Source organism: Balaenoptera musculus, chromosome 3 (assembly GCF_009873245.2).
Source record: "Balaenoptera musculus isolate JJ_BM4_2016_0621 chromosome 3, mBalMus1.pri.v3, whole genome shotgun sequence".
Classification (NCBI taxonomy): domain Eukaryota; kingdom Metazoa; phylum Chordata; class Mammalia; order Artiodactyla; family Balaenopteridae; genus Balaenoptera; species Balaenoptera musculus.
Genome location: NC_045787.1, coordinates 110,582,382 through 110,598,576, shown reverse-complemented (window position 1 = coordinate 110,598,576; position 16,195 = coordinate 110,582,382). Strand labels below are relative to the sequence as shown.

The window sequence follows — 16,195 nt, the reverse complement described above, 5'->3', positions numbered from 1 at the left end:
AGTGTAAACAAACAGGGCATATGTTTGGTCTTGTTCTTTGGCCCCTTGGTGTGGCTGTGTGTGTGTGTGTGTGTGTGTGTGTGTGTGTGTGTGTGATATTTTTAGTTTTCTATTGCTGCATAACAAATTACCACAGATTTAGTGACTTAAAACAACACTTAATTATTTCACAGGTCTGTCGGTCTGAAGTCCAAGCACCGGGTGCCTGGGCTCTCTTAAGTTTCTCACGGTGCTGAAATTAGGATGTCAGCTGGACTGTGTTCTCATCTGAAGTTTGGGGTCCTCTTCCAGGCTCATATGGTTGTGGCAGAATTCACTTACTTGTAGTTGTAAGATAGTGGTTTCTGTTTCCTTGCTGGCCATCAGCTAGGGGCCACTTTCAGCAAATAGAGGCCACCTGCATTCCTTGCCATGTGGTGTCCTCCATCTTCAGAGCTGGAACAGAAAAATTTCACTGTCAAATCCTTCCCTACTTCAAGTCCTCCAGAAGAGCCCGAACACCTTTATAATTTTAAAAAAATTTGTTTTTAAAATTAAGCTATAATTGGCCTATAGCATTATATTAGTTTCAGGTGTACAACATAATGATTTGATGTTTGTATATATTGTGAAATGATCACCACAATAAGCCCAGTTAACATCCATCACTGTACAGAATTGTTTTTTTCTTGGGATAAGAACTTTTAAGATCTACTCTCTTTGCAACTTTCAAATATATAACACAGTACAACTAATTATGGTCACCATGCTGTACATTACATCCCCATAACTTATTTATTTTATAAGCATTCCAGTCCTTTTAAGGGCTCACCTGATTAGGTCAGGTCCACTGAGGATAATCTCCCATTAAAGTCAACTGTCCACACATCGTAACCTAATCAAAGGAGTAATATCCCATCATATTCACAGATTCCTCCCACACTCAAGGGCAGGGGATCATATAAAGGCATGGGTCATTGGATATGGTTTCAGAATTCTGCCATATATAAAAAAATAACGGATTTCAAACGTTTACGAAGTATCAATAGAATAGTAACAACTCTGCATATACATTATCCAGCTTCATCAAATGTAGACATTTTTTTCTATTCAATGATAAATATTTTTAGGCAGAATTCCTTTTTATGGATGTTTGGAAGTGACAATTCCCAACAGGTATCAGATTTACTTATAGCATTTTGTGTAACTGGTCACCCCAAACCTGCTGGCCTCAGTATTTGTTATACTGTCTTCATCAGGTTCATAAGGACCCACAGCTATTTCAAAGTTCACTTTATTAAATGTGTCCAGAGATTTTGGTGCATAATGGTTGTTGGGTACATCCAGTCAGAAGCCAGGTGCAGTATTGGTATTTTGAAATGTACAAAGGGCCCTCTGAGGGAATATTTTCCTCCCATTTACATATTTTCTGGTTGTTGCATGTAGCATGTCAGAGTATTGTGCAAAATGCCTTGAGTTCATGATATCTCACTAGTAAGAGACTTGAAATAATCTGGTATGGGGCCAAAGGAACAAAGTGGACAAAGAAGAGAGGATTGAAGGTGTGTTTATTACAGGAAAAAGGCCTGACTAAGTCTGAATCTCCCAACATGCAGAAGCTAGAACTGAGAGGCTTATTCGTTAAACTGAGTGATGGTTTCTGTACTCACGGAGGGAAAGCTCCAGGGGAACTTGGGAGGACTTTGTACCCTGGCTACCCTGGAAGTTTTGCAATAAGTGCACCATTCAGTCTATCTGGGCTTGTGGTGGGCTTAAGGAAATGAATAGATGAATGACCTCTTAGTTTTCTTAACAACACAGAGTTTGTGTGTTTTTGAGCGGTCACTAGCGCCAGATAAAATGTTAAGGGAAACCAGATTCAGGAGAACACAGGCTTTTCTCTCTTCAGAGGCAGCTCAACTGTCTCTGGGGGATAGCAGCGATCCTCTGAGGAAATCATGGAGACCAGAGTGGTGAAGCTGTGGGGTAAAATAAATGTCTTGCTTCATGCCATGCTGATTTTCCTGCAAATCAATCAAATGTAATTTTACGAGCTGAAGCCTATAGACATTAAGTAAACATTCACGGGCTCGCGCCCGTCTCTGGAGCTCATTTAAGCCGCCCTCTTTAAAAAAAAAAAAGAAAACATTCACGGAACACACAGACCAAAGCATTGTGGCTAGGGCCCTAAGGGAACTTCCTGGAAGTTTCTAAATTTGCATTTTCATATTCTGGGGGGTTTAAGTTAACAAAATTTAAAAGAAGCTTATTGTAGGAAATGTGGAAGCTGTTTGCACACCTCCTTCCTAGCCCACTTCCCTGCTTTTCCTTCATAATACCTTTACCATTGTATATAGTATGTATTTTACACTATAGTCTCCCTCACAGAAAAATAAATTCCACAAAGGTGGGGAGTTTGTTTTGTTCAGTGCTGTATATTGAAATATGGAGAGGTACTAAGTATTTGTTGAAGTAATAAATGATTACGGGGAAATGTTAAAAATAGAACACTTACCTAAAATTCCACCACCCACTCAACATTTATTTCCTTTGCCTTTTTTTTGTTTATTTATTTTTGGTTGCATTGGGTCTTTGTTGCTGCACGCGGGTTTTCTCTAATTGCGGCGAGCAGGGGCTACTCTGTTGTGGTGCTCAGGCTTCTCATTGCGGTGGCTTCTCTTGTGGAGCACAGGCTCCCTGCGCGTGGGCTTCAGTATTTGTGGCTCATGGGCTCTAGAACGCGGGCTCTAGAACGCAGGCTCAGTAGCTGTGGCACAGGGGTTTAGTTGCTCCGCGGCATGTGGGATTTTCCCGGACCAGGGCTCGAAACTGTGTACCCTACATTGGCAGGCGGATTCTTAACCACTACGCCACCAGGGAAGCCCTCCTTTGCCTTTGGGAGGGGGAGGGCAGTTACTTCTCTTTTGGGATCAGTCTATTACACAGCTGGATATTCCTTCTAAAAATGTTCTAAAAGTTATTAGCTGTATAGTGGCCCATCACGTGGGAAGAAGGGGCTCGTTGTGACTCTCTTCACACCTTACACAATACATCCTTAGCTTGCAGCCGAGTTTCTCGTGCTTCCCTTTGCCCCAACTCCCGCTATCCCTCTCGCTCATTCCCGCTCCCAGAACCCCACTCCAGGCTGCCACGTCATCACGTTGGGACGTAAACGCCTACGGCCGCGATGCCATACGCAGCGTCTGACGTCATGACGTAGAGCCTAGCAACCGCGCAGGCTCGCAGCCGATACCGTTATGGCCGCCGCCGCCCTGAGGAGGATGAGGGGAGCCCAGCAAGCGAAACTGCGGCCCAGGCCGGCCATCCAGGTCCCCGGAGGGCTGGCGCTGCTGCTGGTCCTGGCGCGTCTGCTCGCGTCCGCCACCATGTCCAGTGGTAAATGGGGCGCGGCGGTAGGGAGGTCGCGGGAAGACCGGGAGAGCCCGGGCGCGGAACGCCAAGACGGGCCCGGCCAGGGAACGGGCGCTTCCGAGTTTCCGGAGCAGGTGGCGATGTCTAGAGGGGCAGGGTCTCTACAGCCCCGACGAGGGAGAGTAGGCTGTCTGAAGGGGTCTGTGGAGGTGGGGTCTCCAAGAGGCCTGAGAAGTGGGGTTGAGAGCTGCAGGGACCCAGGCAGCGAGCGTGTAGATGGGCGGGGAGGGAGGAGTGGTGGTGGTGTCTAGAGAGTCTTGTAGAATGGGTTGCCACAGAGAATGGCGGTGATGCGGTCTCCAAGATTCCTTGGAGGTGTCGATTACAAACAAAAACAAAAACGCACAACTGTAAGAACTGTGAGTTTATTCAGTGTCTTACTGAAGGCTGTAGCGGGGGGAGCCAGTTTCTCAGTTCTGAGAAATTGTTCGAAGAGGTGAGGCAGGAGCCAGGTTAATGCATGAATTTTTTGCTGGGAAAAAAACATTTAGTCAAACATCAAAAGATTACTGCTCATCATAAAGAACAGACATCTGAAGTTCATAATTTTAGTACTTTGTATGGGAAGACGCAAGATTCTGGGGTTATTGAAATTCTTCCTTAGGTATGCATCTTACTTGTCTAGGACCCGTGTATCCAAAACAGAATACTTCATCCTGTTTTTCTCCATCCTGAGTTCCCCTCAGATCCACTGTAGGTGGGCAACTGCAGTGGCTAATAGCTTGACTCTTGTAGAACTGGAATGGCATGCAACGTTTTTTTTTCTTTTTTTTCTTTACAGAGATGGGAGTTAGGAGGGTCTAGAAGAGAGCACAGAGGGGACAGGTGCTGAGGAGACAGCCGAGAGTAGGAGGTGTGGTGTCTAGAGAGAATCCCAAGGTCAGGTGCGGGTGCCCAGGGGTCTAGCTGGGCCAAGGGAAGGCGGGGCCTTTCCAGACCGGGTGAGATCAGCGGTAAAGACGAAGGTGGGCAGGGGCACTGACCGGACCGAGCCGATGGAATAATTTGGAGAGCGAAAGTGAAAGGAAAAGAGCTGTCTTTGAGTATTGGTGCATCTGTGAGGACTGGGAGGTTCTGGGGCTTGGTAAAGAGCCAGAATGCTGGGGCGTTGGACTCCTGAGGGGCTTGGGAGGAGAAGAGGAGTTCTGGGACAAGGGAGATTCTTTGTAAACATGGTCCCCCCCTGCTTCATTTTAATGGATCTGTAGGATTTAAGTATTTATTTATTTTTTATTGAGGTATAATTGACATATTAGTTTCAGGTGTACAGCGTAATGATTTGATGTTTGCATACACTGTGATCACACATAAGTCTAGTTACCATCCATCACCACACATAGTTAACATTTTTTTCTTATGAGAACTTGTCAGATTTACTCTCTTAGCAACTTTCAGATATGCAGTACAGTATTACTAACTATAGTCACCGTGCTGTACATTGCATCCCCATGACTTATTTTATAAGTGGAAGTTTGTACCTTTTGATTGCCTTCACCTCCACCCTGCCCCTGTTCCCTCCAACCACCATTCTGTTCTCTGTATTTATGAGTTTAGCTTTTTTATTTGTTTTTATTTGTTTTGTTTTGGTTTTTAGATTCCACATGTAAATGAAACCATATATCTGTCTTTCTCTGACTGACGTATTTCACGTAGCATAATGCCCTCAAGATCCATCCATGTTGTTGCAAATGGCAAGATTCCATTCTCTTTTGTGGCTGAATGATAATCCACTGTGTATGTGTACCACAACTTCTTTATCCATTCATTGATCCATGGGCGCTTAGGTTGTTTCCATATCTTGGCTATTGTAAATAGTGCTGCACGATTAAGTATTCCTTTTCTTAGAAATGTTACATTGTGAATCAAGGTATTGAAGGCTTTATTGAGAAAAGAGGAAACCTGTAGACCAGGGCCTGAGACTTAGGGGGAACAAATCCACTAGTAAGAATTTATAATGATTAAGCAGCATCTTGTTTACTAGTCCCTTTTTTATTTCAGGCCAAGACACGATCCTGCTTTTTCTGCCTAAATCTTGTTTGAGTTCAGATGAAAAACAGTATGAATGGGATAGTGTTCATTTATTTGCCAACAGGGGCTGTCTAGCCATACATTCCTGTACTACAGTGCTGTGGTTACTTACTTGGGTTTCCCCAGCAGCAGTGAGGGCAGGGCACCTGGACCACCCTCCCAGAAGTGTTTGTAAGTCTGTGGGAAGGGACTGTGGCCCATTTTCCCAAGGCCCTTTCATCGTTAGTAAAATATAATGAGGATTTCTCTGGTTGATGCAGATACTCCTGTTCCTAAAGTACTTAAGTAGCATGGTTGTTTTGGTCATTTAATCGTCTAAGAAAAAACTGACATTTAAGCATTTATATTTCTTGCTGGAGTGCTTAAGATATACAGTTTGGGGAATATGTAGCTGGTAACTGTAGTTTCAAAAACAACTTTTTCTCTTAAGAGATGGTTGAAAATTTTCTGATGTGTGGGTAAGCGAGGGTGAGTGTGGAGTATTAAGGTGTCCTCTTGTCTTTTTTTATTTGTTAGGGCCCCATAAACATTGCTCCAACTATACTGGGACATTTCAGGGAATGGTTTTCTTTTATTAAGTTTTTGTATATATCAATTTTAAAATCAGATTATTCCCTACTGAAAATAACTTAAATGAAAACTAACGTGTATGCTTTTAATAGGGAAGCAGCTCCATTGTAGTACAGTGTAGCATGTGTAAAGCTTTGGGTAATATAAATGTTCTTTGTAAGTGTGCCTTATGGTAAAGTGATTTCAAAGTAATTACTCTTGTAATAAGAAAATTAAAGTCTAGCTAGACTATATTGCATTCCAAACTTCAAGTAAGCATAGGAAGTTAGAAAGTTTCCATATCAGATTTATTTAAACTTGTTCCATATTAGGTTTCTTAAAATTTCAGTGCTTGGGTGTATTCTTGGCAATCTGTAAGACTTTTTACAGATGTTTTTGTTTTGATAAAGTTTAAAAAAATTAATGTAAGTGTTATTTTGGATCACTGGATGCTCACCGTATGACCTAGTCTTGCCATGCCATTTCAAAAGTGCCTACTTTCTACATTGACCATCATATTGCTCCTAGATGTTGCCTAAATTTATTTAATGTGTAATGTATTTAATTTTTAATTAAATACAGAATTCAGTGTGTGAATGAATTCTCAGGGTCTTCTGCATTCTTGTTTGAGAAATATTGATATAGTTTATTTTAAGGCAGTTTTTAAAAAGGTACCAGTAGGAGAGAATTAAATTAAAAAATTTTAATTTTTAAAGTGTTAAGTTTTAACTAGAGAGGTAATATCAAATAGGAAAGGGTAGAAATGGAACATACATCAATATTTAGAAGTCTAAAGTTATATATATATATATATATATATATATATATAAACTCAAACAATTAAATCCATAAAGTCAGAGTTATCACTTTGTTCTGAATACTCTTTATAGCTGACTGGATCAACCTCTTTCATTTGAAGGAGTGGCAGTCCAGGAGGTTGATCTAATTTACATCAAATGTTTCAGATGAAGTCCTAGTTTGTTTTCTTGTATATAACATCCACGTGTTTTTGTGTTTTTTTTGCTGCGTTTCACGGCATGTGGTATCTTAGTTCCCCAACTAGGGATCGAACCCTTGACCTCTGCAGTGGAAGCGCCGAGTCTTAACCACTGACCGCTAGGGAAGTCCCAACTTCCACATTTTTACTCCTTGAACAGTATTTATTAACTCTGCTCCTACTTGGTGCTAGGTATTGGAGTTACAACAACAAATAGGGTGATGTTGGAGATATCCTTAGAAGAGTGGTGGGGTTTTACCTGGCTGAGAACTATGAGAAAGGCTTTTCAGAGGGTGTAGTAGGTGCAAAAACGCTACTTGGGAAGCAGTGTAGGATTTGTGGTGAGAGTTGAGCATTTTCAATAAATATTTATTGAATGCTTGCTATCTGTTAAGTAGGCAGTGGGGATAGAATAGTTAGGAAGATTAGTAGGAGATAACAGCATTGAGATAATGGGGACCAGATCATATAGGATCTTACAGGCTATTATAAAGACTTTGAATTTCACTCTTGAGAGAAATGGAGAGCTACTAGATGGTTTTAAGCAGAGGAGTAATGTCATCTAAGTTAAGTTTTTACAGGATGACTCTGGCTGTTATGTTGAGAGTGGACACTAGGGGTTAAGGTAGAAGCAGACAGATCATTTAGAAGACTACCATAATAATCCAGGTGAGATTGTGGTGGCTTCGGCTAGGCAGTAGCAATGGAGGGGTGAAAACTCTTCAAATTCTGCATATATTTTGAAGGCAGAGAAACAGATTGGATGTGGGGTGTTAAAATAATGACTCCAAGGCTTTTGGCTTGAGTAACAGAAAAATGGAGTTGCCATTAACTGAGAGGGAGACTATAGATAGAACAAGTTTTTGTTTTTGTTTGTTTGTTTTTTCTTTTTGGAGTGGGGAGTAAAAATGCATTTCTTTAACCTTTTCATTCTGAAATAATTGTAGATTCACTTGCAGTTGTACGAAATAAAATACAGAAATTCTGTGTACCCTTCACCCAGTTTTTCCCAGTGATAACATCCTGCAGAACTGTAGTACAAAATCACAACCAGGATACTGATATCGATACAATCAAGATACAGAGCATTTCCATCACCATAAGGATCTTTCCTGTTGCTCTTTTATAGTCACCCTCACTTTCTTCCTATCCCTACTCCCTCCTGAAATCCTGGCAACCACTAATCTTTTTTATTTCTATAATATTATCATTTTGTGAATGTGATATATGGGATCATATGGTATGTAACTTTTTGGGATTGGCTTTTTTCACCTAGCATAATTCTCGGGAGATTCTTCTAAGTTGTTTCATTTGTCTATAGTTTGTTCCTTTTAATTGCTGAGTAATATTCCATGGTATGGATGTACTACACTTTGTTTAACCATTCATCCATTGAAGGACATCTGGGTTGTTTCCAGTTTTTGGCTATTATGAATAAGGCTGCTATAAACATTTATGAACAGAATTTTATGTGAACATAAGTTTTCATTTCTCTGGGATAAATGCCCAGGACTGTAACTGCTGGGTCATATGGTAGTTGCACATTTAGTTTTTTAAGAAACTGCCAAGCTGTTTTCTGGAATGGTCGTCCTATTTTACATTACCAGCAGCAACATATGAGTGATCTTGTTTCTCTGCATCCTTGCCAACATTTGGCATTGTCATTATTTTTTATTTTAGCCATTCTGATAGGTGTGCAGTGATATCTCATTGAGGTTTTTTAAAAATAATTAATTAATTAATTAATTTTTGGCTGTGTTGGGTCTTCGTTGCTGTGTGCAGGCTTTCTCTAGTTGGGGTGAGCAGGGGCTACTCTTCGTTGAGGTGCATGGGCTTCTCATTGTCGTGGCTTCTCTTGTTGCGGAGCACAGGCTGTAGGTGCACAGGCTTCAGTAGTTGTGGGACGTGGGCTCAGTAGTTGTGGCTCACGGGCTCTAGAGCACAGGCTCAGTAGTTGTGGCACACGGGCTTAGTTGCTCCGCGGCATGTGGGATCTTCCCAGGCCAGGGCTCGAACCCGTGTCCCCTGCATTGGCAGGTGGATTCTTAACCACTGTGCCACCAGGGAAGCCCTCTCATTGAGGTTTTAATTTGCATTTCCCTAATGGTTAACATCTTTTCATGTGCTTATTTGCCATCTGTATATTCTTTTTGGTGAAATGTCTCTTTATGTCTTTTGCCCATGTTCTAATTGGATTGTTTGCTTTTTCACTTTATGTATTCTAGATACTAGGCCTTTGTTGGGTATGTGGCTTACAAATATTTCTCCCACTTTGTAGCTTGTCTTTTCATCCTCACAGGAAGGTCTTTCACTGAAAAAAGTTTTTAAATTTTGATGGAATTGGGCTTCCCTGGTGGCGCAGTGGTTAAGAATCTGCTTGCAAATGCAGGGGACACGGGTTCGAGCCCTGGTCTGGGAAGACCCCACATGCCACGGAGCAACTAAGCCCGTGCGCCACAACTACTGAGCCTGTGCTCTAGAGCCCGCGAGCCACAACTACTGAGCCTGCGTGCCACAACTGCTGAAGCCTGTGTGCCTAGAGCCCGTGCTCCACAACAAGAGAGACCACCGCAATGAGAAGCCTGCATACTGCAACGAAGAGTAGCCCCCACTTGCCGCAACTAGAGAAAGCCCATGCGCAGCAACGAAGACCCAACGCAGCCAAAAATAAATAAATAAGTTAAAAAAAATTTTTGATGGAATTCAATTTATGAATTTTTCCTTTTATGTATTTTTGGTATCAGGTCAAAGAATTTGTTGCCTAGTCCTAGATTCTGAAGATTTTGTCCTAAGTCTTTTTAAAAAAATCTGTGTAGTTTTACATTTAAATTTGTGATACATTTTTAGTTAATTTTTGTAAAAGGTGTGAGACTTAGGCTGAGGTTAGTTTAGCTTGTTAATATGGTGGATTACATTGATTTTTGAGTATTGAGCCAGTCTTGCATCCCTGGAATAAACCTTAGTGATCATGGAGTATCATTCTTTTCATATATTGCTGATTTCTTTGTTGTTGTTGTTGTTTTTTTTTTTTGGCTGCACTGCGTGGCTTGTGGGATCTCAGTTACCCGTCCATGGATTGAACTTGGGCCATGGCAGCGAAAACCCGGGATCCTAACCACTAGGCCACCAGGGAACTTTATATTAAAGTTGATTTCTTTTTTTAAAAAATTTATTCATTTATTTATTTTCGGCTGCGTTGGGTCTTTGTTGTTGCACGCGGGCTTTCTCCAGTTGCGGTGAGCGGGGCTACTGTTTGTTGTGGTGCGCGGGCTTCTCATTGTGGTGGCTTCTCTTGTTGCGGAGCACGGGCTCTAGGTGCGCGGGCTCAGTAGTTGTGGCGCACGGGCTTAGTTGCTCCGCGGCATGTGTGGTCTTCCCGGGCCAGGGCTCCAACCCATGTCCCCTGCATTGGTAGGTGGATTCTTAACCACTGCGCCACCAGGGAAGTCCTAAAGTTGATTTCTATTTGCTAATATTTTGTTAAGGATTTTTGCATTTCTGTTCATGAAAGATATCAGTCTGTAATTTTCTTATTCTGTAGTGGCTTTGGTTTTGGTATCAGGATAATAATATTAGCTTCATAAAATGAATTGTGAAGTGTTCCCTCCTCTGCAAGTCTCTGGAAGAGATTGTGTAGAATTGGTGTTAATTCTTCATTAAACATTTGGTAGAATTCTCCAGTGAAACCATCTAGGCCAGGAGATTTGATTTTGGGGAGTTTTAAAATTAAAAATTCAGTTTCCTTAATAGTTAAAGGGCTATTCAAATTATGTATTTTGTATGGGGTAAATTGTGGTACTTCGTGTTGTCAAGACTCTGGTCTTAAACTTTCTCTTTTAGTTGGCTTTTTATGACATTGCTCTGGCAGGGGAGGTGGGGATTGGTGCACATTACTGGCAGGTAGAGCTAGAAATCTAGGGTCTCCACTTGATCTGTGTTGACACCTGAAGGGTGATGGTGGTCCTGTTAGTTCTGGGCAGGGGTGGGAGTTTTGGCTCCCCTCATGGTCTGCACTGAAATATTGTTGGGGGTGGCCTCATTACTGCTAGACCATGGTTAAAGTCTTGACTGTTCACTAGGCCTCCTCTGACATCATCCTATTGTGGAGGGGAAAGGGCACCTCATTACAGCTTGGTGAGGGTGGAAATCTAGGCTCCCCACTCGGTCTTTGCTGGTGTAGGTGTGAGTGGAGCCACAGTTTTTTCTGTGTTGTTTGCTTGGAGTAGAGCAGTCACTGTCTAGAAGTTTTCTTTCTTGCTAGGCTGCCTCTCTCCTGATCTCCTGGCAAGAGAGAGCAGGCTTTTTGGGTGGCCCTTTTTGTCCATACCCCTGGTGTTTCCAGGTTGCTGGGCTCGTCAGCTCAAGTCTGGAATACGTCAGGTAAAAAGAAAATCCAGAAAAGTCACCACTGGGTTGTTTCTCATGTCCTGAGGTCTCTAAACACTCACTCTGCCTTATTCTTTCCACCTTTCAGAGTCGTCTTATGTTATTTTATATGTAATATGCAGGGTTTTAATTTGTTTTTAGTGGGCAGAATAGGGAAAAATACATCTACTCCATCTTCCTGGAAGTCAAAGTCAGAATTCATTTTGAACATGTTAATTTGAATGACAGACGTCTAAGAGGAGATGTCAGGGAGGCAGTTGGACTTATGAGCCTAGAGTTCTGGTAGTACATGGAAGTTCTCTTCTGATGGCTTCATTTTTCTCAGAGAAGTTAGGAAGTGATGTTAGCCTTTAAAAATGAGGACAACAGAGAAGGTGTTAGAAGTTTGAGGACAGAGGAAAATGTGAATGGTCTACTAAGGGAGTAGAAGGGTGAATGGACTAGGAAAATACAGTATAATTGCTGACAGCATTACATGTATATCTCAGTTTTGGGCATTGAATTTAAAATGAAATAAAAAAATGAAAAAATGAAAAAATTAAAAAGAAATAAATTGAAATAAAAAATGAAATATTCATCAGATAACAATTGCCTTGCCAGATGGTAACAACTTAAGCAGCATAAGAGACCTACTGCATTACATAGCCTGCCACTGTAAGAAAAAGAAAAGAAAGAATAGAGAGGGGTTTGACTTTAGGTCACAGTGGCAAAGTTCACACAGAGCTTGTACCCTCTGTTTTCATTTCACAGAGGTTTGACTTCAGTACCCAGACTCTACCCCAACCCCAGAACAGAAAGACGGGTGGCTGATCCTAGCTTAGTGAAAAATTTAGGTATATGTGCTTCTAGCTTGGTGGAGATAAATTTGAAGATTTCAGTTTAATGTTCTCTATTTACTTATTTTAGCTCTATCACAGGCTGATTCGCTGAGCCAGACTGTACTCAAGACACATGTTTCTTCTCCAAATACGAATGCTTTAACAAATGAAAACCAAACCAAACCTTCTATTTCCCAAATCAGCACCACTCTCCCTCCCACAACTAGTACAGAAAAAAGTGGAGTGGCATCTCTGTCCCCTCATCCCTCGCCTACTACTTCTCTGTCCCAAGAGGAAGCTGATAACAATGAAGATCCTAGCATAGAGGAGGAGGATCTTCTCACACTGAATAGTTCTCCGTCCACTGCCAAAGACACTCTGGACAATGGAGATTATGGAGAACCAGACTACGACTGGACCACCAGCCCCCGGGACGATGAGTCCAATGAGGCCTTGGAAGAAAACAGGAGCTATATGGAAATTGAACAGTCAGTGAGACCTTTTAAGACCCCACCCTCAAATATAGAAGAAGAAGATAGCCATTTCTTTTTCCATCTTATTATTTTTGCTTTTTGTATTGCTGTTGTTTATATTACATATCACAACAAAAGGAAGGTAAGTTTGGGATTTTTCACCCCCTCTAGTTGCCCTCTATCATCTCAGTCATATTTCTTATTAATACTTTTGCTGATTCAGAGTTTTTTCTTTTTTGGTCAGGTTTCAATTGATGGTAAAATATCAAGATGTCTCATGTCAGTTTATAAATCTGTGGTGTATTTTAACAAATGAAAGACAGGATGCTTTACTACATGTGCTTCTAAAAAAAGAAGCCAAAATATTTTTATAGAGCAAAACCAAAGCCCAGTGATTTTTTTAAAAAAAGGTTTTGTATCTTAACTTAGCATTGCTACTTCATTGGGAGTACTTGTGGAGAGAGATTGTTAATTTAGGACTTCTAATTTATTAAGTACTGAACTTAATGATATTTTGATAACTTTTTTCCCTGGTTGTTAAAGTATTACATGTCTTTTTTAGGGACACAGAAAAGTGTAGAAAAGAAAATATAAGCTACTACCCAAAGCTGAGCATTATTAATATTTTGGTATATTTCTGGTCTGTAAATGTGTGTATAGTTCAGACATATATGTGTATGTTAATTTTTAAATGAATTTGATTATTTCATATAGAGTTTTGTATCTTGCCTTTTACCTAACAAATCATGAGCATTTTTCATATCATTAATAATCTTTAAAAACATGATTTAATAGCTACATAATTTATTTGGCTATTTTCCTGCTGAGTATTTAGATAGTTTTCAATTTTTGGTTCAGAAATAATATTGTGATGAACACTGCTGTACTGGAATTGGTGTGTTGGACTACATGAGGCAGAGGAGGCATAAATAGGACTGGATGGATAATTTAGTGTGAGGGTTCATCTGGGCACTGTGTAGTCCCAGAGCTAAATAGTTAAGCTTTTTAAACATTTAAAGGGAGATCAAGCACAATGCCCTTTTTAATACTTATTGGCCAGGAAATCTCAGTCTTGACTTTGTTGTACCTTGCTTTGTCATTCCTGGCAGCCACCTTCCCCTTTGGGACCTTTTTCTCACTTGCGAAATGATAGAACTGGACCAGAGAATTTCACAATGCCTTCCAGCTTTGAGAATCAGTGATTCTAATATTTTGCTTGTTGTTGTTTTTTTTTTTTTTTTTTTTTTTTTTTTTTTTTTATAAATTTATCTATTATTTATTTTGGGCTGCATTGGGTCTTTGTTGCTGCGCACGGCTTTCTCTAGTTGTGTCAAGCGGGGGCTACTCTTCGTTGTGCAGCTCAGGCTCTAGGCGCATGGGCTTCAGTACTTGTGGCTCGTGGGCTCTAGAGCACAGGCTCAGTAGTTGTGGCGCACGGGCTTAGTTGCTCCGCGGCATGTGGGATCTTCCCGGACCAGGGCTCGAACCCGTGTTCCCTGCATTGGCAGGCAGATTCTTAACCACTGCGCCACCAGGGAAGCCCTTGCTTGTTGTTTTGACTTAGAAAACAAGCAAACAAACCCTTTGGTTATTTGTGGTTTAGTGGTCTATCACTAGCTCTGTAAATATTTGTAGATGGACAAAATTTTGAATGCCAGTGATATTTTATTCCAGTGTTTAGTGTTGGACCATCTCTATTATAAATACCTAAGGGACTTGTTAAACAGGTAGGTTCCTGGACTCCACTGCAATCTGCTAACTCATCTCTGAAGAGAGAGGCCAGGAATCAGTCTTTAATAGGCATTCCTATGTACATTAAAATTAAAAAAGCACTGTCTCACCTTGTTTACAAGATGGAAAACAAAGTAGCCCTTTTGTTGACATTTTACTTTTGTATTTGGGAACCTAGGAGAGAGATATTTCACTTGTTATAAAAAACTTTTAGCATGTTCTCTATTTTCTTTTTTGCATATCTGATTTATTTTGCTTTATTCCAGATTTTCCTTCTGGTTCAAAGCAGGAAATGGCGTGATGGTCTTTGTTCCAAAACAGTGGAATATCATCGTCTAGACCAGAATGTTAATGAGGCAATGCCTTCTCTGAAGATTACCAATGATTATATATTTTAAAGCACTGTGATTTGCGTTTGCTTATTACGTAATTTTATTTGCTTGACTTTTTATATGATATTGTGCAGATGTTCACCATTGGCAGTTAGTACTTAAATGAGAGGTGGGCCTCTCTTTATTTTGCCTTGGTGCTTTGGAAGTTAAGTATCATGAACAAGGAGTATATAATTTTTTTATCTACATTTTTAGAGTTGAATTCAATCAGGTGTCCAAAATGTGGAGCTAAGCATTACCTGTTTTTATTGTTTTAGATTTCTTTATTGTGCTTTTTCTGGAAGTGTTAGTAATGCTACTTTTAAAAGATCCCAAACTTACAATTAAATTCTAACACATCTGATACTGCTGACTCAGATTATCTTTCTGCCATCCAAATACTGTTTCTTTTTTTTTAAAATGTGACGTATATATATATACATTTTTTAAATTAATTAATTAATTAATTTATGGCTGTGTTGGGTCTTCGCCTCCGCGCGAGGGCCCTCTCCAGCTGCGGCAAGTTGGGGCCACTCTTCATCGCGGTGCGCGGGCCTCTCACTACCGCGGCCTCTCTTGTTGCGGAGCACAGACTCCAGACGCGCAGGCTCAGCAGTTGTGGCTCACGGGCCCAGCCGCTCCGTGGCATGTGGGATCCTCCAAGACCAGGGCTCGAACCCGTGTCCCCTGCATCGGCAGGCAGACTCTCAACCACTGCGCCACCAGGGAAGCCCCCAAATACTGTTTCTTAAGCACACATTTCTTTGTGCTGTCAAACTGTATCTATGTATGTAAGGATGTATGTAATAATGCTTTATATATAAGTAACATTTTTTTCTTCCAGGAAAATTGCTTTGGATATTTTTGGATAACTTATACATAATTTACTATTGCTCATTCTGACCACAATTTTAAGTAACACATTAATAAATTTGTCTAGAAATTCTGGCAGTAGAGACTCTGCAGTTTGCAGTGGACATAAATAAAATGTTATAGAGAGCATTTTTTGGTTTGAATTACTGAATTAAATTTAGAGGTAGAAATTGTCATAAAATTTTAAATACGTGAATAATTGCTTTTACTTAGCAACTGATTGTAGTATGGGTTTCTCCAAGCTTTCAAGCTAGGGGCAGAGTTTAAAATTATACCATATTTGTTCACTTGTTTATTTTTTTATAGTAAGTTTGAATAAATTTTAGGGGCCATGTCACTTAAATGATATTGTATCTAAGTCTTTCAAATTAAAATTATACCTGAATGAAGTTGTTTGTATACATGAAGGATATATGTGTACGCTGACTCTTTCTCCCCCGTATTTGTTTTGTTTTCTTGTTCTTTTTTAATAGAAACTGGAAATTATTTACTGTATTTAATTTTAGCCTGTCTTTCTATCATAAGGAGTTGATCAATATGTAAATATGTGATTTGAAA

General features: G+C 40.5%; 1 protein-coding gene across 1 annotated transcript; it reads left to right on the top strand.

The window, feature by feature from the left end:
* Positions 1–3,212: 3,212 nt before the first annotated feature.
* C3H5orf15 (chromosome 3 C5orf15 homolog) lies at positions 3,213–15,162 on the top strand. Its single transcript, XM_036848406.1, has 3 exons — positions 3,213–3,375; positions 12,278–12,804; positions 14,660–15,162. Exons 1-3 carry the CDS (start codon positions 3,237–3,239, stop codon positions 14,789–14,791), a joined length of 798 nt encoding a protein of 265 aa, XP_036704301.1. The 5' UTR covers positions 3,213–3,236; the 3' UTR covers positions 14,792–15,162.
* The last annotated feature ends 1,033 nt before the right edge of the window (positions 15,163–16,195 follow it).

Excerpts from the sequence above, each read along its gene's own strand:
- C3H5orf15 (XM_036848406.1), top strand. The coding sequence starts at position 3,237 with ATGGCCGCCGCCGCCCTGAGGAGGATGAGGGGAGCCCAGCAAGCGAAA. Across the intron at positions 3,376-12,277 it reads GTCCGCCACCATGTCCAGTG|CTCTATCACAGGCTGATTCG; the intron begins GTAAATGGGGCG and ends TACTTATTTTAG. Across the intron at positions 12,805-14,659 it reads CATATCACAACAAAAGGAAG|ATTTTCCTTCTGGTTCAAAG; the intron begins GTAAGTTTGGGA and ends GCTTTATTCCAG.